Genomic DNA, 22,072 nt, shown 5'->3' with positions numbered 1-22,072 from the left:
TATTTGTTGTTTATCTAAAATTCAAATTTAACTGGGTGTATTTCATTTTATTTGGTGACGTGTGTGTGACATACTTTCTTCCTTGTAAAAACAAAGGTAATGAGACAAAATCCTCAAATATGCTAATATTTAAGGGATATAGTAAACATTATGTAAAATAGTTTATGAGAAATATAGTTCATTATTTCCTTTCTTCTTCCCTTTGCAAGAAAACTTTATTTACCAAACCCATCATTCCAAGACTATCAACTGGTAGTGAATATTTCTTAGATGTGCTGAAGTTTTGCTTATTGTGTTAACAGAGTAATACCTAGGGGAAATGGCTTGATTGAAGAGACGTTTAAGAGCAGTGGATTGGTTTATTTTAGAACATGAACTATGGGGAAATGCTTTAAACTTTTCATGCATAATGTCTCTATTTCTGAGTTAGGGAATTTGAAAGTCTACCTATTTCAATCTAATTGACTTTACCCAGGCAACCCATTCCAAGATGCTTTAATAGTCATTCTTATTATATACCTCTTATGTACCAGTACATACGTAAGTCTTAGTTACCAACAAATTAATTCCAATTTCAATCCGCATCTCTCTACCTGGATGACTTCTTTAAATGCAACCCAAACTAGCCCATTTTTTGCTCAAAGGAAATAGACCATTGAATTTCCCTTAATAGCATTTATCATATATCTCTTTATTTATCACACCAGATCCAGTGGAACAAGATTAGATTTTGGTCTCTTCCAAAACAGTGTGGCTTGCTGGTCAACCACCCAGCAAGCCATGGGCACAAAAGTGGCATGCTTCCATTTTTATTTTCTTTGTTCAAAGTCATCATCTTTGGAGATGCCTTGTCAGTATCAGATTAGAAGTTTGTGGAGAATATCAATGGGTCCAGTTTAGCTTGGACACTATGGTGCATTCTCCTTCAGGGTTTCCTTCATGTTTTCCTTTTCATTTTCTTTCACATTTTCATTAGCCTTTGCATCGGTTGAGAGCCTAAAACTCAAACTAGGAGTTGCTTGTTGAGTTTCAGAAAAGAAAGAAGGTTTTACCTCCATAGATTGGACGGAACTAAACAATTTCTGTGGTGTACTCACACTCACTGGGTCAACTGCAGTAGGATAACTTAGGTTTGCATTCATCGATGATTCTCTTGATACGATATTTTGAACTTCATGTATTGGTTGAGATGAATCACCATCCTTTTTTTCACAGACAGTGCTGAAAGGGATGGCACAAAACACAAGATCTGAAGGCAGCAACTTAAGGTCATTGGCTGGTCGGGTAATCACAAACCTATAAGGAAAATCAAAGATGAATTCTGAACTTCTGTGGCTAGGACAGAATGGTTATAGGCAATGAACAAAACAAAGACATCATTTTGCTGGGTCAAAAGAGGAACTGCTTTTGTTTTGCTTTGCTTCATTGGTTTCTGATTGATAGTAAAGATCTCGGGGACAACGAATAGAGGAAGTCTTAGAGGAGGGGTTGGGGACCTTAGGAATGAAATCTCCCTTTTTGGGGCTTGCTGTTCTCACTGCTTTAGTGGGAAAGGAATAAGACTGTGATTTGGTTTGCTGATCTCTAAGGACTTCCTAACTCCAGGTTTAACTTCTTTGAACATGCACTACACTAATGAATTCAGTAAGTACAAAATTGAACACCGAGCCAGGCTCTGTCAAATTGGAAGATAACAGGTATTCCAGATATTTCCATCCTGGCTTAGGCCTACCATAAGCTAGTACTCAGGCAAACAGGTTTCACACAAAGTTCTATTTGAAACTTTGACTGGTAAGCAAAGAGTGAATGTCAATGAATCTTAAGGAAAATTCAAAGTCTGTATTTGCATAGGAAGACTTTGTAGGGAAGCAAGTTGTTTTAGCAAAATATCAGATACATAGCAAAACCTTAATAAATGAGTTAATTAATACCTAGTGTTCACGACAGAACACAGAGAGGATAACCTCGTATGACTTTCACCCTGTATTTCTTCACTGCTGTCCTAAATGGTTACTTCTCTCCTAAACATGGACCCTCAATGCATGATTGACTTTCCTTTACTGAATAATTTATCCATTATTATCTTTCCATTGAAAATACTGTAACCTCTATTTTATTTTAAACAAGATTTACCCTAATCACATATATCATTTAAAACGGGAGTGCCATTTCCTTCCTTGAGATCCTCTCAAGTATAAACTGCATATTTTCTCAATTACCATGTTCTACAGGTTTTCCTGAGGTGTTGGGGCCAGGGATTAGAGTTCAAGCAGAGAAAGAGCATGCCAGAATCAAGTATGCTTCTCAGTATTGCTTCCATAACCTCACACCTCATGCACTTACTTCACGGGGTGAGTTCTGTAAAGTTATATAACTCTCCCCACTGATTCCTCAGTGCCATCTGTAGACCTTCATGTTTATTTAGGTCTTTGGCACTTGGGATATAATCCCCCCCCCCCCAAACCTCAGGGCCACTATCATCTTATGTGCTTGTAGTATCTCTGTGGTTTACAGCTCTGACATCCAGACACATTTCTATGATTTCTACTACCGAATGATGGTTTATCTCCAAACCATTCTGGATATTGTCATTGCCTGTCAAAAATCTTAAGCTTCAGTAAGTCACTCTCCAACCACAACACTCCATCATTCCTTCTCTCTCATTTCCTTCCTCTGGGTATATCTGCTCTAACTTTTTCAGGATTTCCAGTGTTACTATCTTTTCTCTTTACAGTCTAGCATTGCTTCATGGTTAAACCTCATTGCATTCTTCTTAGTAGTTCAAGTCTTACCTTTCTTCAATTCCCTAAATTACTTTTATTTTCTTTCTCAGCAATGCCTATGAACTGAGAATTCTTAGTACTAAATAAAAATCCCCAAAAGTATACCTCCCACCTAGATATATTATAGGTCTTCCTAAGCATCTGTTATTTTTCTCCTTTTCTCTTATTAATAGAGAAATTACAGGGACTTTTTTCTTCTACTTGTTTTGTTTCTTTCTCATTTCTCCTAGAATGGGTTTCAATTGTCTGTTTCCACTACATCATTTTTAATTCCTCCTTCTTTATTGACTACTGTGCATTCTACTGTGAGAATCTTGTCTACGGCCTAAACAATTGTATTATCTCTAGATGGTATCTTCTTTTCTTATATCCTCTATATACATTTCCTCTCTCTTCCACACTCCTGGCAGAAGGATCTCCAGTTAATAAAGTTGAAATCTGAACAAAGTGCATCCCTGATTTATAAGCACAAAGCACAGTGGTTGGAAAGAAGCACTCAATAAATATTTACAAAATGAGTCCAGCAAAAAACAAGTAAATCTTTCCAATGCAGACAATGTCTTTAGCTTTAGAAAGTTGTACAATCGTGGGTGGAAGTTAGGTTGCAAAAGAACTTATTTAAAATTTAGGTCTGCATATTTCAGTTTTCACTGGAGTCCCAAACACCATCCTCCTTAGAAGGCCAATATTAATTGGACCTTAACCATCAGCATTCCTATTGTTTACACTCATTCTTCTTTCTTCCTACATCATGATTGACCAGAATCTTTCCATAATAACTGTGGACTCTGAGCTATGGAGTTCTCTTTCACATATAAAGTAGCTTTGGTTCTCCTGCTTGGGTGGGTGGCCAGCACTTTTCAAATTAGCACACTCCCCTTTTAAGTTCTGGGTTGCGCGCCTCTTCATCTATCATGCGGTATAAACCAACACATAAGATTCCAAGACAATCTAATGAGCCACAGAATAGTTGTCCAAAGGTGGTTCTTGGCTGTGAAAAAAAAAAGAGAGAGAAACGTGTCTGCTGGGCACATTCATCAAGCAATAACAAGCACTTATTCAAATGTTATTTTCCTTTTTTTTTTTGCGGTCCAACTTTAGAAGGCCTGAAAGACATTTCCTAATATATTTATGATAATAGTGTTTAGTGACTTGGTAATTATAGTAACTGATGATTAGTTTTGAGATACTAATCTGTGTGATTTGCTTTTTTTTTTTTTTTGTCATTCAAGTTCTTCTGAGAGCCTCGGATGCGTGTGGTACATGTGTATTATTATTACTTTTCCTATTTGGTGACCATCATTGAGAATTATCAATGAGCAATGGGTTCCAAATTCAGTTTTTGAGTTAGTCCATGATTGGGATGTTAGATGACCCCCAAGGACTCATCTTATCCCACTCTTACTGAGATCACAATCTCAAGCACACTTCTTGTTGAGAGCCACAGCCGAAGGGACCCCAGCAAACTTTCAGACTGCCAGCTGATGATTGGCTCACAGCTGGCCCCAGCAACATCTAGCTGATTGGCTCCTCTGTGGTGATGCTCATTGGGCTGTTTCCCTGCCCTTTCAGACCACGGAGCTGCTCATTGGGGGACTTTTTTGGCTCCACCCACGTGACCCAGCCAATCGGCCTCAAGAGCAGGAGGATTGTGGGAGGTGGAGAGGCTTGTGGTTTTTGGGAAAGGCTTGTGGGAAGCCGGTGGTGGCAGTTGGGCTCTGAGGGTTTTTCCTGAGGAGCTGTTTTGTTTGGCCTGTGTGGTTCTAAAAATAAAGTTAGTTTCTTTTGACAAGTGGCTCCTGATTGTGCCCAGCCAGACTGTGGCATTTGGTGGCCCGTCCGAGGAATGAACCCGCAACCTTGGCGTTATCAGCAGATGTTGAGAGCCACAGCCGAAGGGGCCCCAGCAAACTTTCAGACTGCCAGCTGATGACTTCTTACATTTGGTCTCTGGCTCTGGCCAACAAACTTATCACAAATAGACAATGAGTTCAAAAGCAGCAGCAGATAGGACAAATAGGTTCAGAAAGGGCAAAAGAAAACAGTCTGCTCAGTTCTACGATTTCTTAAGAAAAGAGCAAAGTGAGTGAAGGTAAGACACATGGGCAGACCAATCTATTATTTCTCTGATACCAGCAGGCGGTTGCCAGCTGCAGTCTCTCTCTGGGCATAAAAATCACTCACTAGTCAACTGCAGATGAGGCACCTGGGTCCACAGAAATGCACAAGATCAGACAATACTGTGGGAGTGTTTGGAAAGTTGTTTGTACCTGGGCTTCCAATGCCAAGAGCATAGGATGTGCCCTTTTTGGTAGCATATGTTGAGACACACTGGGCAAAGAAGCCTGGAACACCATACTCCTTGTGAAGGGAGCAATTTTTTCTGATGTCCACTGAACCAGAAAAAGATGTTTCCTTGTCAAGGTCTGCCTCTAACAATAACACTGGACAGGTGGATAACAATATTAATCAAAACCAAACCAGCGCTTGGAGTTGTGGCCCATGCCTAGAATCCCAGTGGTTCAGGAGACTGAGACAGGAGAATTGCAAGTTCAAAGCTAACCATAATAATTTAGCCAGGCCCTAAGCAACTTATTGAAACTCTTTATTCAAATTAAAAATAAAAAAGGACTAGGGATGTGACTCAGTGGTTAAGTGCCCCTAGGTTTAATCTTTGGCATGAAAAAACAATAAACAAACAAAAAAGCAACACACTGATCAGTAGATTATTCATGTCCAGTCTGCACTCTACTCTGATGCCTAGATGCGCCACTAGAATTTGCCAGAATTCTTATCACCTCCCTTTGCTATAATTGGTCATTCAGTAGCAACCTGGATTAAGAAATGTCAAGCATTTTCTACTGGTTAGCCCACTGTGATTCTTTGACTTAATCACAGAGCTATTCTGCCTGATGTCAGCTGACCTGATCAGATTTCTTTAGCATTGTGGTTACTGGAAGAATGGTCAGACCCTGGGATGGTATTCCTGAGATGGAACCCTGCTCTGACATTGTTGAACAATATGGTGGCTTCAGGTAAGCCCTTGCTTCTGAAAACCTCAGTTTTCTGATCTGTTAAATGAAATTAATGATGGTGCCTACTGTACAAATCCTTGGACAGATTAAGTGAAAAAATCTAAAATAGTCAGGCACAGGGAAAATACTTAGTAAGCTTTAAGTATTATAATTATCAGTAATAACCTTGTCAAGGTACAAAGTTATTAGGTATTCTTGCCCATTTTATGCTACAGTAACAGAATAAGTTATAAAGATCTAAGATTTATTTCTTACAGTCCAGAGGAAGAGATGTTCAAAGTCAAGGGGCCCACATCTAGCAAAGTTCTTCTTGCTGTGTCACCCCATGGCAGAAGGTAGAAAGGCAAGACAGCACATTTGCAAGAGAGAAGGTAAATGGGCTAAACTAGTTCTTTTGCCAGAAGTCCACTGTCATGATAACTAACCCACTCCACTGTCTATTTCCTGGTATTGCTACAAAAAATAACAAGAAAATGCACTGAGTTGTAAAACAATCTATGAATATAAGATTGGATTAATTTTGTTACTGCTATTATTATTTCTGTGTGGTAGACCATCTATAAACCCAAACAGCCAACACAATTTTCAGAAACTCAGAGTGTTCAGGAAGTGAGAGAATCTAGTATGATAAGAGTAGACTCACTTGAATGTCTGATAAAATCGTTTGCTCTAAGGACAGAAGCCCCAGTTTACACCGCATTCTTCCAGATGAATACGTAGAGTAGTTGTCAGTCAACCCAGTGAACTTCTCCTTATCCAATTGATGTTCCATCTGAGAGCTTACTCCTCCTGTCACCAGCATCTGAAGTAATTCCAGGACATGGTAGTTGTAGAAGGCCTGGGGAGCAAGGACAATTCACGTGTAATGTTAGAGCAGCCAGCATGCAAATGGTGGAGGTGTTCAGACCTGGAGATCCAGTGGACGTCACTGTTTGACATGGACCAGATAGTGCAGAGAACTTCTCTTGTGATTATTATTATCAAAGCCACTTTGGATAGGAGACTGGGTTAGGTATAACTGAGAGAAAACAACCTGGACCATGATCCTGTTTCCTTGGAGCTTATGCTGTAGAAGGAGGAGAAAGTGGGTAATGATATAGATACCAAGGATTTCTTTCTTTCACAGATGACCAGAGGAGTATGTTAAGCCACAGATACCATAATTATAAACATATATATTTTAAAAATGTGTATTTAGTGCAACACCCTACAGACTTTCTCCTAGGGGACTTCTGATACTATTGTCATCTATCCTTGGGCTATATTTTGGATGTGAGCCTACTTATACTCCTTTTGATTGTGCCTGACTTGAGGACAGACATTGACTTAGGTCTTACTAATATTTGGATTTCCCATGACTATTATTATACATTTCAGAAATTATAGGTTCTGGATAAGTAAATGTATGGGGTTTTAGAATGACTGACATCAAAATGAAACAAGATGATGACGTGGGTCTAATTATTTTGAAACAGGATTGAGTCTGAATTGAGTTCATTTTCATGAACTCCCTTTCTCCACAATTCCTACCACAATCTGTAGCCTAGGCATGAACATATTTGCAAATGTCATTCTTAACTTTCTATCTTTTAAAAAAATCTATATTATACTTTTACTCCTGAAGAAATAAATATTACAGAAAAAAAGAATTATAGGAAAGCAATCATTTTTATAATAAATAATATAAGTGACTGTTATTAGTCTAGAATTTTTATCATTCATTTATCATTCATTTTATCATCATTCAAACTCAGGTACTCTACTTCTGAAGCCTGTGTGGTGATGATGGTGAATGATGAGGGTGGTGGTAATTTTCGAGACAGGGTCTTGCTGTGTTGCCTGTGCTGGCCCAGAACTCCCAGACTCAAGTGATCCTCCTTCCTCAGCCTCCTGAGTGCTGAGATTATAGGCTTGCACCACCATACCCTGCTAAAGCCTGAATTGCTAAAGGGACCTTTTTACTAGTTTTCCCAACTTAGTTTTCTTCTCATTTGCAATCATGAATCAGATCATGCCATCTGCTTCCTCAAACTTAGATACCTTATTATGGTCTTCAGAGCCCTTGTGATCTGATATCACCTCCCTTTCTTGGCTCACCTTCATTAACTCTTCACTGCAATACACACACTAGTCAGTCTGTAGCAGCTTGACCTATTCTTTTCTTCTCTTCCGACTTTGCTTTTGGACACCTTGTTCATCTCTTACCAGCTTGGGTCTCCTCATCAGAATAAAGCTTATTTCTCTTTAGGATCCCATGACCTCTGGCTTTTACTCTATTTCCTTCTTCTGTATTTTATAGTTAAATGTTTATATGAAATAGGCCTGAGTTTGAATCTTGTAATGTCACACCCTTGACAAGTATTCTTAGGCAATTTATGCATTTTTTTCCTTTAAAGTTGACATGACAATACCTACCTTCTATCATTGTTTGCAGGATTTAATGAAATATACCTATTACTAATTTCCATTCCCTTTATTATTAGTTCTCATGTACCTGGATTATCTGGAGTTACACTAACAAGTACAGATCTATGAGATCCCAGATCTCCTGAATCAGAATTGATGAATGGAAGTGGGAGAGAGAATTTAAAGAATACCCTAGAGATTCTGACACTGCTGGTTTTCAGAACAGAGAAATCCTTCCTTGAAATCATGTGCTTTCTCAGAGGATAGCCTTAATCTACTTAACATCATCTTCAGAAGTGCTTGTTTTGAATGGGGCAGGTGTTTATGGGATGTAAGGGTATTTACTGGCTACAATAGGCAGGAGAGTTTTAACAAACCAATATTGCTAGTAAAATGTAGAGGTGGCTGGTACAAGTTGACTTAAGAAATAACATAAGTTATATGGATTTGGAGAAAATCAATATAACTGTTAACATAGTTTTTGGATTAAAAGATGACTTCACTCTAGTCCTTGGACTGGGAGAATCTACTTGCATTTCTTCTCTTTGTTCCATCCCACTAGCACCCAGAAAGGTGCTTTTGGAATCAGCCCCCTGACATCCAGGAGGAAATAGAGGATGTAAATCCAGGTTGAGCCACAATCCGTTTAAGCACATGTGGCCCATAGTGTGAGTGATCAAACATAATACTGTTAGAATAATTCTCCTCTGATGAAAGAAAAGGTGTAAATTCTTGGGTTATCCTGCTGTTGATGGCTCTAGGGAAACGTGTGCTTTACATATTTAACTGAGAGGCTTAGCCTTTGAATATATCATTTCTTCAGTTTTGACATCAAAAGGATTGTAATTCTAAATTGGGGAAAATAATGGGATTTATATGTCACCCTTATAAGGTGAGTTCATCTCCTTATTCTTATTTGGAGGTCTTTGCTATTGACCTTTCTCAACTTCACTTTTTTTCCCTCCCCCTTCCCCTCCCCTCCCCTCCCCTCCCCTTTCCTCTCCTCTCCTCTCTTCTCCTCTCCTCTCTCCTTCCCTTCCCTTCCATCTTTTCTTCCTCCTTTGCTTGTTTTCTTTCTTTTCCTTCTCTAGAAAATTTCAAAGTTAAAATGTGTTTGAAATGTTTTTTGGACTTTGGACTGCAATTCTAATGCAATAGCATGTACTAGAATACTAGAATTTCTAACATTGAGTTAGAAAATGTTGCAGCCCAAGTTGTCTAAGCTTTTAACTGCAATAAAACATGAAGTCTCTTTCATAATCTGGAATATTACCTAATAGTATACATACTAATATCGAAGCCATCTGCTGTTCTTTATTCTGAGATTTTTCCAAAGGCCTTAAGATCAAACATCTTTAACTTTTAACTCCAAGTGAGGCTCTATGGTTGGAAAATTGCAACTAACCAGCTGAGAGACCTTGAGAATTTCATCTAACTTCTGTGGGCTTCAGTTTTCTCACAAGTACAGGAAAAGTGTTCCCTAAGTTCTTGTCTATTTATGAGACTCTTTAGTTGTAAAGCTATGTAGGATTCTTGCACATAGGCCTGACTGGTCTTGCCATATTTTAGTTTTCATAGCACTGAACTGATAAAGATTTAAAAGCAAATATGAATTAGGTATAGACAAATTCTTCTAAACGGGACAGGAGTTTAGGTAGTATACCAGGGAATATTGTCAACAGCATCAACAGTATCAGTTGGAGATTTGGAGATAAAACCCATTATATTTCAGTGAAAATATATAATATCTTTCGCAATGTAGAGATTTTAAACTTGTGTGAAAATATAAGACTTCATTATTTCTAAGTGGCAACTACTTCATAACACCCTACTGTGGGCTTTGCTGCATCCTGGGACTTGTATATTCATTCTCCTTAGAATTTATAAGGATGATTGGGAGGGAAAGATGGAAAGTCACAATGAAGTTTTCCAAGTACATATAGGAAGGAAGCAATCCCATAAACATCATGTGGGAAATATTTCACCAAGATCAAAGTTGAGGCTGGTGTTCTTCTCTTATTTCACGGTTTGTTTGCTGAAGTGTAGGCCCCCTTTTCCTGGGAGAGTCTATTCTGAAGACATCTCTTAGCTTTGCTCTCCTGTTAGTGTGGGCATCTGGGAAACAAACAGTTTTAGTTTAATTATACCCACTGATTGTACAGCCATGGGAACCCAATCTCTCGGTACCTTGAGGTAGGCATCAGGTTGGAAGAGCCTAACCCCTAAGATATTCTTGGGGCAGGGACATTATAGTATAAAAGGAATGGAAAAAAATAGAGGGAATGGTTGAATCTCCCACTTAGGACTTCTGACTGGAAATGGGAAACCTGTCTTGGAAAGGAGAACAAGATACTCCTATACTTTTCTGTTGGTTGTTATATTCTAATTTGTAGGGAGTGGTTTCTAAAGTCTTCTTAGCAATAGAAATATTTCTTCCGATGAAATCTTATGTAGATGTGCCTCAAATATGGCACAGAAAAAAGCAGAGTTGCTCTAATCAAGGAGAGAGCAGTGTGGGAGGCACGTCTGCATCTCTTTTCTGCCTGTCTCCTCAGCAACATCTGAGCACTCAGAGAGTTGTATTCCTCTAAGAAAAACCTGAAAATTCTTGCATTGGAAAGATACTAGTAATAAAGAACTAGGTTTCTGGAGGGGCAGTTGATTGTGGTGGTGAGGTCTGTCTCTGGAATCACATAAAGTTGGGTTTAAAAACAACTTTTTATTTGTCAGTGATGTAGCCTTTGACAGATTATACCCCTCTAAGCCTCAGAGTCTTTATCTATAAAATAAATCTAAGAATAGTATTTCCTTAATTGAGTTGACAGGAGAATCAACAAGGTAATACAATATGCTTTAGCAAGGTCTTGGCACAAGAGAAATGCTTGAAAGATACTACTCTTCCTATGACTGATATTGCTATTGTTATTGGTAACATCTCAACAACAGAATTTATGAGAATTAGTTGCATAGAGGTCTACTGTGGGGAAGATTTGCAGGTATGATCTAGGAGAGAAGAGCTGTGGATCTTGTTGATGTCTGCCATGGATCTATGTTAGAGGGGATGATGGCCATGGAGCCCATAGCTGACATCCTAACTATATGGGAAGAATGATGTCTTTGCTTCCTCCCAAACTCAGCCAGGAGATACTCTGTTATGTAAGGAAAAAAAAGTGTAGGATTTGAGAACATCTGCATATTCTGGTATTTCCAGTAGATTATGGTGAATGTTCTCTTTTTTCTCTGAGGCTATTTCCATGTGACCAGGTGGTAAGATCCAGAGACCAGCCAAGATCAAATGGTACCCAGAGGGGAGGAGCCTGTGACATTGGAGGCTCAGGGACAACTCCAGCCTCATCCTTAGGTTGGTTTTTCTTTCTGTGTGAATGGTTGGATAGGACATCATCCAAGGAAAGGAAAACAAGAGAGGACAGCACTCACTGATTATGTTCGGTAGTCTGGTTTAGCTCAACGTTTCAGCATTATCACAGTGTGTTCATTTTGCTGTGCCATGCATCATTAAAGATACATGTAATAGCTAGAATAGAAGGCTACCAGATAGGTATTTAGAGGTTCACTATCCCTGTGAGCCTCCTTGACATAAGTGGTGCCTTCCGCCCTGGTGCTCCATTGCCATCCCCATTCCATAGACAGCTGACCAAGAGCCAGTCCTAAATAACACACTTATCAGGACTCTTTAACGGCTAGCTGATGGTCCAGCGTGGCTTGTAACCTCATGTGACAACTTCCTATATAGGGCACACTTACTTGACTTTGCCTCTCTCTCATGGACTTCACCATCTAGCCTAAGAAAAGACTTCTGAGATTTTATGTAGTTCATTTTGTTTTCTAGCAAGGGATCATCTTCTCATCTTGACTGCCCAAGATCAAGGTCACGCTCATGGTGCGTTATGGAAGTCAGCACTAAGCCTAGGCGCCAACACCTGGCACAAGACTTAATTATCAAGTTGGTGTTTCCTATGCTGGCTTATGTTGTATGTTCATTTCCTTTATTTCTACTCTTCCAACCCTTCATCATCTATTCTGCCTGCCACGGTTCAATATACTCCCTGCTCAAAGCATATGTTGGAAACACTCCACACTAAAAACTGTTAAGTGGTGAGACTTTTAAGACATGATCAGGTTATGAGATCATAAATGGATGAATGCATTATTGTTGGGGTGGGTTAGTTATGACAGTAGTGGGCTCTTGATAACAAAGATGAGTTTGGCCCTCTCCTCTCTATCTTTTTGCATGTGCTCTATTGCCTTCTTGCCTCCCACCGTGCGATGACACAGCAGAAAGAACCCCACCAGGTGCCACACAGATGACTGGACCATGCCCTTGGACTGCCCAGTCTTCAGAACTGTGAGACAAATAAACTTCTGTTGTTTATAAATGGCCTGGTCTCCAGTATTTTGTTATAGAGGTATAAAACACCAAGACACTGCCTTCTGACTAACTCTAAATAAAATCTGTGGCTTTATTCTGCCTGTGTGGCCCAGTGGAGCAGTGGAGTTTAATTAAGTCTCAAGTTTAATTTAAGGCATGAAGCTTCCTGCCACTTAAGAGTTTCTGAAAAGATCTGGGAGCTTAAACCCATCTAAAATGCATCCTGCCGACAGGTCAAGTTCATCAGAAGTCACCTTCTGCCTGACACTCCAGTCATTAATTCCAGGCAAGTTAATTGACATATCAGTGACAGACAGTGATACAACACTCTGTCTGACAGAGTCACCTTCTCAGAAAAGTAACCTGACTTGATTCCCTCCAATGCATCCCTCTCTGGCTCAGTCAGGGGCTGTATGTTACTTAACCCTTTAGAAACTTGATAACCCACAAAATTGTTTAATGTTAAACTATTCCTGAAGCAGTGGTATCTGAGAGTTCCCTGGGGTTTATGAGAAACCCTTCCATGGCTAAGAAAGGCAGAGTCAAGGGCCACATAATACCTTCCTTGATGTCAGGAGAAGAACATATATGTCCTGGTCACATTCCCCTAAATGTGCAAACTGCTTTGAGACAAGCATCCCATTCAGGAATGGTGCCTCTTCTACACAGCATTCCAGAAGTACATTCTTAGTACATTCAAACTGTACTCAGAGCCTTGTTCCTTTAAGCAAGTGCATATTGGACTTTGGACCTTTTTGTAATCCTTCCCCTGAAAAATCTTAGGAGGAAAACTCTGAGGTAGTGGAACATGAGTATTTCCTTTCAGGTGTTTTTTCAGTCATTATAAATGGCCATACACAGATCCTGTATTTCTTAATCAAATTGCAATTCCTTCAACAGTCTGGGCAGCTGCCTCCTGGCCTCTGCCTGTATCGTTTCTTCCCCAAGGATCTGAGTGGTGTGCATCTTCCTTTCCTCCAGAGCTTGAACAACATACTGCCTTCCCTGGGCACATACTGAAATCTGCAACTACTTCCCCAAACCCTACATTTCCTATCTCATCTTTCCTCAGTCTTTGTGATTGGCATCCTTTGTACATTACGTATTGATGTTCATGTCAGTCTCTTCTGTGAGTGCAAGCTGCACATAGATGGAGTTTGGTCTGTTTCGTCACTGCTGTATCCCTGCACAGTGTAGGAGTTTGATAGGTATTTGATGACTAGTGGATTTTATTTATGGGAATCCTGTAATGAATGCTAGGGATCGGCTTTATGGCTAAAGAACTGCTGAAAACTAAACAGTGACTATGTACTCAGAAATGCATCACACAAGAGGGACAATGGTGGAGGAAGATTTGACTTAACTCTGAGTAAAATTCACACTACCTAATGCCAAACCTTTTTCCATGAAACCCATGAATCTCTTAGAACTAACTTCTGAAAGAGCTGTTGGGAAATTGTAGAGAGAAGAGAAGGTAGCATCCATGAGGTTCTGAAACCAAAGGCCCTGGTCTGTGGAGATGCACTTAAAGCTGAAGGGCTAGCATCAAATGTTACAGTTCCCAGGGCCTCAAGTTTTTTTTATCTTGATAATCTCAAAATTTTGCTTCTCTCCTCAAGCAGTTTTGAGGAGAGATGAAATAATGTATGTGCAAATTTTTTTTAATCAAAGAGAAATCGGAATTGTGAATTGTGATGTTCTCAAACCTTAATCCACCCACTCACCTCTCTCCAAGAGGTTTGGGGGACTTCTTGGCTTAAATGGACTTACGGTGGCCAGGAGGGAATCCAAGAAGTTGCCAGAGAAGACGGTGCCTGTGGAAAAGGAAGCGCTCAGATGCAGGCTTGTCCCCGTAAAGTTCCCTTCCAGTCCACCAATCTGCTCAATAAAGTGGATGTTGGAAGGATTTTCTGCAAGTTAAGAGAGGCAAAAGGGAAAGGCAGGCAGACAAGAAGACAGGGGTTTCCGTGTGAGGCAGGCCAAGGGTGATCACTTATCAAAGAATTTGTGTCTTAATGTCTCTGTGGCTTCTACCCTTAACTCACTACATTGTTGTTTTCCTTTCCAAATATTGTCCTCCCCTAAAAACATGAGTCCCTCTTGATTACTTCACCATCAAAGGAACATTCTTTTACCCCAGGCTCAGTTTGACCAGGGAAGTGTCCTGGGGTCACCCTTATCCAATTTATCTTTCCAACCAGAATACTTCTGGAAACAAAAGGGGGCACTGGGAACAATTGCATTGGGGAAACAGGCACCAACAAGGAACATCTGGCCACCCATGTGACCCAGATAGAAAGGCAGTACCCAGGTAGAGATGCTATTTCCCACCAGGACAAAGGGAGGGCAGGCACATTGCATTTTATATGACATGGTGTTTATGTAGGTTACTAGAGTTAATTGAGCCCAGAGTGAGTTAAAGCAGTGCTTCTTGAAATTTACTGTGCACAAGAATTGCTTGGCAACCTTATTACAATGCAGATTCTGATTTCCTCAGTCCAGGGTGGGGTCTGAGTATCTACACATCCACCAAGCACCTAAGTGCTGCACATTTGTGGACCATGCTTTGAATAGCAAGGGCTTAGAGAATCTTCTTAATGAGGACAGTACAGCAGTACCAAAATAACCTGAGGCTACAACTTAGACCCCTGTAAGCAGAGTCTGTAGTCCATACAACTGGCTGATGTTGGGGAGAACGGAGGGCTGGCTGCCTTTGTTCCTGGACTATTGCTTCAAAAACATTTGAATAGAAAGAAGCATTGAAGATGGAGCTGCTACTTTCTATACAATTGGAAAAGATTCTGTTTTCCAAAACTCAGGCTCCTCTTTTGTACAACAATCCACTGTGGATGCAGGAGGTATCATTTGGACCTCTTCATGTCATTCTGTGGTAAACAGAACTTTGGCAACCATCACAAAAATGATGATACTCTGGCTACTGTTATTTTTGTAAGTAACAAACTATTTTTTTTTGTCTCTGACCTAGAGGTCTTATGTTCTACCAGCATCCATGAGACAGTGGCAGGTTAACTTGTTAGATTGCAAGTAGGATAAAATCTTAGAAACTTCACAGTGCTTGACATTATAATTCTTGATATTACAGATCAAAGCAAATTCACTGGACATACAATCCAGAATACAGTCTTTACTGAGATTGGATTATTCCTTAATTCTTTAAATTATTTCTCAGTAAGTTAGGGGGAAGTGTCAGACTGGTGGTATTAGTGAATCATTTTCTTCTGAGAACAGCAATATTTTTACAAAAGATGAGCAGGGCATGACTAATACCAACCCACATCTCCTATACTCCCACTTCCCTCTCCTTGCAGTGCCAATCCTCAGGATATACATATAACCCATGAGCCTTTGTCCCGACTTCACTGTGTCATTCTAAAGCAGTGTCCTCACATTTCCTAGCTGTTTTCTTGCAGTCCCTTGTACATTCTGTACTAAAGTGCTAACCATCAGTCCTGCAGCTCCCATGTCAGTATGACCCTTTCCAGCCAGACAAAGAAACAAGAAATTGAGTGAGCTGGCAGGTGACTTGTTAGGCTAATTTGATGAGGTCTGCCTAGAGCCAGAAAATACTTGGCTGAACAAAATCTGTGAGTCCCTGGAGAGTGACCAGTTGTACCTATGGACTAGCAAGAAGCCAGCTAATCCCTGAGCCACTTTAACTTACAGTCTTCTAATTCATGAATTTAGTATATGTACACACAGGGAGTTAAAGAGAGTTCAAAATGGGAAGAAAAAATACATGAATAAAAACTGCAGCTGACAGTCTCAAGATGTTTATAAATAGGCTGGCAGGTACCAGTTTGGGACCTATGGATGTGATGTGCTCAAAGCTGAATTTATGGGTCCAGGCCCAGGATCCAGGTGACTAGGTATTTCTCACCTGCTGCACTTTGATTCCCAGCTCCCATGGTGGCAGAGGGGGCTACTGATTCTTCTCCAAGTCCCCCTACTTTATTCTTAGGACTAAGAGATCTGTTCATGTAATTTGGTCAATGTCCCACTGGGCTTAGGTGTTCTAAATCACAAAATGCCTGTTAAACACTTTGTTATATCATAGAATCAGTCAAATCACATGCCTAGGACCAGCTTATGAGAGCTTCTTTGAGTTGGCTCAATTTACGTTATGAAGACATAATTTTCCTCTTTGTTTTTCCCCTTCTCCTCAGTTCTTCTCAGTAATGAGTCTCAGCATGTCCCACAGTGTTCCATCAACACCTTCCAAATGCACCCAAACCTCCTTTCCTGCCCACCCCCATCCCACTGCTTCCTGCTTGAGAGCTCCTCAGATCTTAGAAAGTTTTATACATGTTCATTTTCCATGAGAGGTTGATGAGAGATTATAGCTTATTTTGTAATTTTTCCAAGGTGTGTTTCCATATCAGAAGCACATCACAGAGGGTTGGGATTCAGATGATGCAAAGGAGATATTTGGGAGTTAAAATTTAATGACCTCAGGAATGAGCACCTCCTCAAAGTCTGCAGCTTGAATGCTTCATCTGCCTATGATGGGTAGATAGTCATGGGGAAAAGTCTCATGATGGGTAGATACAGTTACAAGGAGATCTAGCAATCCTCAAGTTCACGTCCCCTCCCTTTGAATAAGACTGAGCTGGTTACTGGTCTCCCTCCCTCTCCTGTTATCCAGAAGAATGGAGAAGTCAGATATTATTCCTGCTCCCTGACACCAAGATAGAATAGGCTCCTCAAGATGAAGTCAGCAGTCAGGTAAAAACCCACCATGACATTAAGGCAAGCACTTAAAGCTCTTTAGGTCCCATTCGGATTCCTCAGTCCTTAGACTGTGGATTCTAAAAAGAACCTTGGGACATCAATTATGCATCATAAAGATTTCTGCTTTGAATTTTGCCCTTGAAACCCAACTTACTCAGTTCAGTGAGGGTGGGGATTCGTCGGTATTTTGATTTCCCACAAGAGTCTCTGAAGTCAAGCAAACACACTTCTGTAGACAGAGACAATAACAACAACAACAACAAAAAGAGAGCACAAATGTAAATAAAATAGCTTGCAAACCTTGACAACGATGTATAAGAACACAATGTGAATTGATGCTTTATCTTAACAAATTTGCTCTCAAGCTCAAATCCCAAATCTTTTTCTATACTTAGAAAAAAAGAGTATATTACAGTTGTACCTTTTCTGTAAAGAATTAGTTCTGGGAAACACCATAAACCCCCAAACCCTTGATTACTCAAGTCCCTTCTTTCATTTTCTTTTCAAAACACTTCTTATAAAGTTATATAGTGTTTGCATATAACCTATCTACATTCTCCCATATCTTTTATCTACAGACTACCTATAATACCTAACACTGTGCAAATGCTACGCACCTAAATATTATATTGTATTGTTTAGAGACTAGTGTAGAAACAGGTCTGTAAAGAGTTTTTTCCAAATACTCTCCATCTGTGTTTGGGTGTAATCCCAGGTGTGGTGGATCCATCAGATGAAGATAGCCAATTATATTTAGGTCTCCTCAGCATCTCCTTTTGAGAGGGGTAGTATGTACGTGTGTGTACATTTATGTGCATATTTTCTAAACAACACTTTGAACATTTTGACTGGATTGCAAAAACTGTCAAAGCTCTCTTTGGAGTTGCTTATTGACATCATAATTAAGATATGATTATCCTCCATGATGTGATGTTGCTGGGTAATAACTCAGTCAGTTCCTCAAACCACATTAATTTACTTATAGAACTTTTAGGAAACCATTCACAAAGTGGCAGTGCTGCTCCATCCGTGTTTTTGGACACATGGCAAATGAATTCTGTTTCCTGGTATCCTTTTCTTGGAGATCTTCTCTGGGTAGAGGCACTTGTGTGTGTCTTCCTTCTGCTGAGTAGAGCTGACTGGGTGAGGTACCACCTGGGGATCTTGACTGTTGTGTTCAGTCTATAAACAATTTTCCTTTCGCCTTAGGAGATAAGACACTTCAATCTGGTGTGAGCCTCCACTCTAGAAGAGGGATGACATACAGCACCTGCCTGGAACATGGTTTCCTCAAGTAGTGAACTCTGAAGAGGCATGATATGAGAATACTGGTCTCCAAGTTAAAGGAAAAAGTATAAAGGAGACAGAGCTATGGGAAATGAGGGTACATTTTTTTTAAAAGTTAATTAGTGGGTAGAGTGCTTGCCTTGCATGCACAAGGCCCTGGGTTCAATCCCTGTTCTTGAACTTTTCTGAGGATGCTATGTAACAGACAAAAAAATATTGTAAAAATTCAAAGTCTGCTTTTGATTAAGATTCTCCATTGCTTTGGGAATGAAAAAGTAAGAGGGTCTTTTATTGAACTGACTTAGGTGATCCATAAGGGAGAGGGGAGGTAGGGAAGGTGGGATAGGGAGTGAATGGAGATGAGCATGTCAGCGAGGCCTTCTGGGAACAGACACAGGACAAGAGAATCCAGCCACTGAAATCGAGACAGGGGAAAAGATGAAATCCAAAGGTAGATCTTTTTTCCCCCCAGATGGAAATCTATGCACTACAGTATTTATTTAACACATCCTCCATCTCCCCAAGAAGTATTCATTAAAAGAGACACTTCTTGTCAATGCACAGTGGAGTTGAATATAACTCTGACATTCACTAATATTCTGAGTCATTGATACAGTCATGGATATAGAAGCTCCCATAATTAACCCAATGCACTTGGCTTACAGTTAGAACCAGCAGTGACCTCAGGAATTTCCTAAAGCCCTTTAGTTGTCGGTGAAGAAATGGAAGCCTAGAGGGCTAACTGGATCCACAGTTTTTTGAGAGGTAAATTTATATTGGTGGCTAGAGATAAATCTTACAGTTGATGGACTGAAAAAAAATCTCTGAGATTTTTATAATGCAGGAATACTTGAGGGAATTGAAATTCTACCTTATTCTCAGGATGTACAAGATGCTTTATCTGCTTTATCCCTCCTTTCCTTTCTCCCTCCCCTTCCTGCCTCCCTTCTTCCATCCTTTTTTCCTTCCTTCCCTCCTTCTTCCCTTCCTTCTTTCCTTTCTTCCTTCCCCTTCCTCCCCTCATTTTCTCCCTCCTTCCCTTCTACAAACACTTAAATCATGTCTACTTCACTCGAGGACTAAGAACAGTCCCTGAGCCAGCTACATGTCACATGTTGCAAATATAATTTTTTTCAGATAGTCATGCCTATAAAACCCCAAAAGACTTTAGAGACTAATAAATGAGGTTGGGGAGGTGACTCCAGTTGGGGCTCAAAGGGAGGCATCTTTGACAGTGGAACATAATCCTGAGGCATGAGAAACAGCCCTTTTCAGGCAGAGGGAATGGAATAAGAGACCTAAGGTAGGAAAGGTCCAGCATGAACAGGATGAATTGGGAGGAAATTCAAACTCCCCATCAGCCCACAAGACCCTATATAATTTTTGTATAATTACTACTGGTCAACATTACAGTTTAAGTCAGGCAACTGAGATTATCTGATAAATATTTGTAAAGGATCCCTCTGGTGGCTGTGAACAGTACACACTGCCAGGTGAAAAGAGAATCACATGACCGTCACATCAACTCTGTGAATGGAGTGTGACTGGATCCTCCAGGAGAATAAGGACAAACTCAGGGTTTGCATACCTTGTCCCCTGTCACTGGCTTGTAACTGATGGGTGGGGTTTCCTGATCAGCACCCATTTCAAAGCTCATGTCCTTCTCAGAGTACCTACTTTGTCCCTCTATTAGCTATGCAATGTGTAGCTGGCCTTAGTAAAATACTGGGATCAGTTTCCCTCAAAGGGGAGACATCTCAGTGGGGAAAGCCTCCTTTGAATCCTACTTTCTCACGCCAGTTCCCTGCTGAGAGGACTTGGGAATTCTACTTGGAGTAGAACGCTCTGTGTGTGCAGAAACATCCACTTTAACTAAGGTGACTGCATAAAACATCTGTTTCCAAAGTTGATTGAAGGACAGCAACGGAATTTCCACCTCAATTCTGTCTCCCTTACAGAGTGATGGTTAATTTGAATAAGCGTCAGATCATAGCCTGAGTATATTTTACTAATGTCAATATTTTTGCTGCCTAATAGTACATCGTATTATACCTGAAATCTCCCAGGTTGGCAGGGTGCTATTACAAAAGATTGCTTAATTGTAGATTACTACTGTACATTTAAATTTCAGTAGCGTATTAAGTTGTCAGACTTAATTACCGTTATATGTTTAGATTATGCCACAGATTATTTAGTTCAGTACCTAGGTTTGCCAACCTGTTCTTGTGACATGACAGGGCAATAATTAGAGCATTACTGAAAAACCTTTGGGTTTGCCATGAAGATGTCCAGGAGGCCTGGTGTTCTTAGGAACCTTTGCAGAGCCCTTACTCTGTTCTCCCCTCGCACCTAACATGCTGTCTGAATCTCTGTCCTAACTTCATATGTGAGTTTGTCATGGTGTGAAGATGTGGACAATCCCAATGACCTCACAAAAGGCTCACCAAATATGCTGGGACAAGGTTTCTCAATCTTAGTACTGCTGACATTTCTTTATCACATGGAGCTGTCCTTCTGAGTTGGGAAAGGCTCAGTAGCATTTCTGTCCTCTGCCAACTAAATACTGGAAGTATCCCTTTTGTTGTGACCATCAAAGCTGTCACCATACACTGTCAGAGGGAAAAACTGCCCTTGGCTGAGAACCACTGACTGAAGGAAAGGGAAAGAAAACACCCCTCGGGGTACTCAGTGAGGGGGGATTGCACAATCCTTCATATTTTCAATGCTTAGGGGAGAGTTGACACCTCTTCAATCAATATGGTGCAAGAGGATTATTAATATGGAAAGGGAAGACTGATTAAGAGGGACAAAGAGGCTTCTCTAAGGATTAGAAATTTCTACATTTGGGGGAGGGAAAAAAAGGGAGAGAATTGAACAACAGCAGAGGAGGTAGAGAGGGAAGATGGGAGGGGAAGGGAGGGGAGGGGGGATAGTAGGGGATAGGAAAGGTAGCAGAATACAGCAGTCACTAATATGGCATTATGTAAAAATGTGAATATGTAACAGATGTGATTCTGCAATCTGTATTTGGGGTGAAAATGGGAGTTCAAAACACAATTTGAGTCAAATGTATGAAAGATGATATATCATGAGCTCTGTAATGCTTTAAATAATCAATAAAAAAAAAGAAAAAAAAAGAAATTTCTACATTCAAACTCCAGACTGACTCTTATGATGCTACAGAAATTGGAGAAATTCCTGAGCAATTATTCATGTGTCTCCTCAAAATGTGCTCATACTAAAACTTCATTGATGGCTTACTATCAGATAAGCAGACTTGATGAGCTTTGTCAGGTAGGTTGCTAGAGTCTATGTGGACCCAAATTTCCCATCACTCTGATGGGTAAAACCCCATTCATATAAGGAATGGTGCAAGGCCTACAAGTACTTTTCTTTTTATCTTTGGGGAAATTGCCTACTCA

At 40.2% G+C, this 22,072-nt stretch overlaps 1 protein-coding gene across 1 annotated transcript in view; it reads right to left on the bottom strand.

Moving 5' to 3' along the window:
- Positions 1-708: 708 nt before the first annotated feature.
- Positions 709-22,072, bottom strand: part of KCNU1 (potassium calcium-activated channel subfamily U member 1) — a gene marked incomplete at its 5' end in the record, with an annotated part of 157,746 nt that continues 136,382 nt past the window's right edge. Inside the window, 5 exons of the mRNA XM_081269492.1 lie at positions 709-1,296; positions 3,656-3,774; positions 6,462-6,656; positions 14,385-14,524; positions 17,518-17,592. Coding sequence (XP_081125618.1) covers positions 909-1,296; positions 3,656-3,774; positions 6,462-6,656; positions 14,385-14,524; positions 17,518-17,592 — 917 coding nt within the window. The 3' untranslated portion in view covers positions 709-908. The remainder of the gene's footprint in view (positions 1,297-3,655; positions 3,775-6,461; positions 6,657-14,384; positions 14,525-17,517; positions 17,593-22,072) is intronic.

This window comes from Spermophilus citellus, assembly GCF_964194105.1.
Source record: "Spermophilus citellus genome assembly, chromosome: 16".
In the NCBI taxonomy this organism is placed as follows: domain Eukaryota; kingdom Metazoa; phylum Chordata; class Mammalia; order Rodentia; family Sciuridae; genus Spermophilus; species Spermophilus citellus.
This window is presented reverse-complemented; position numbering and strand designations above follow the sequence as displayed.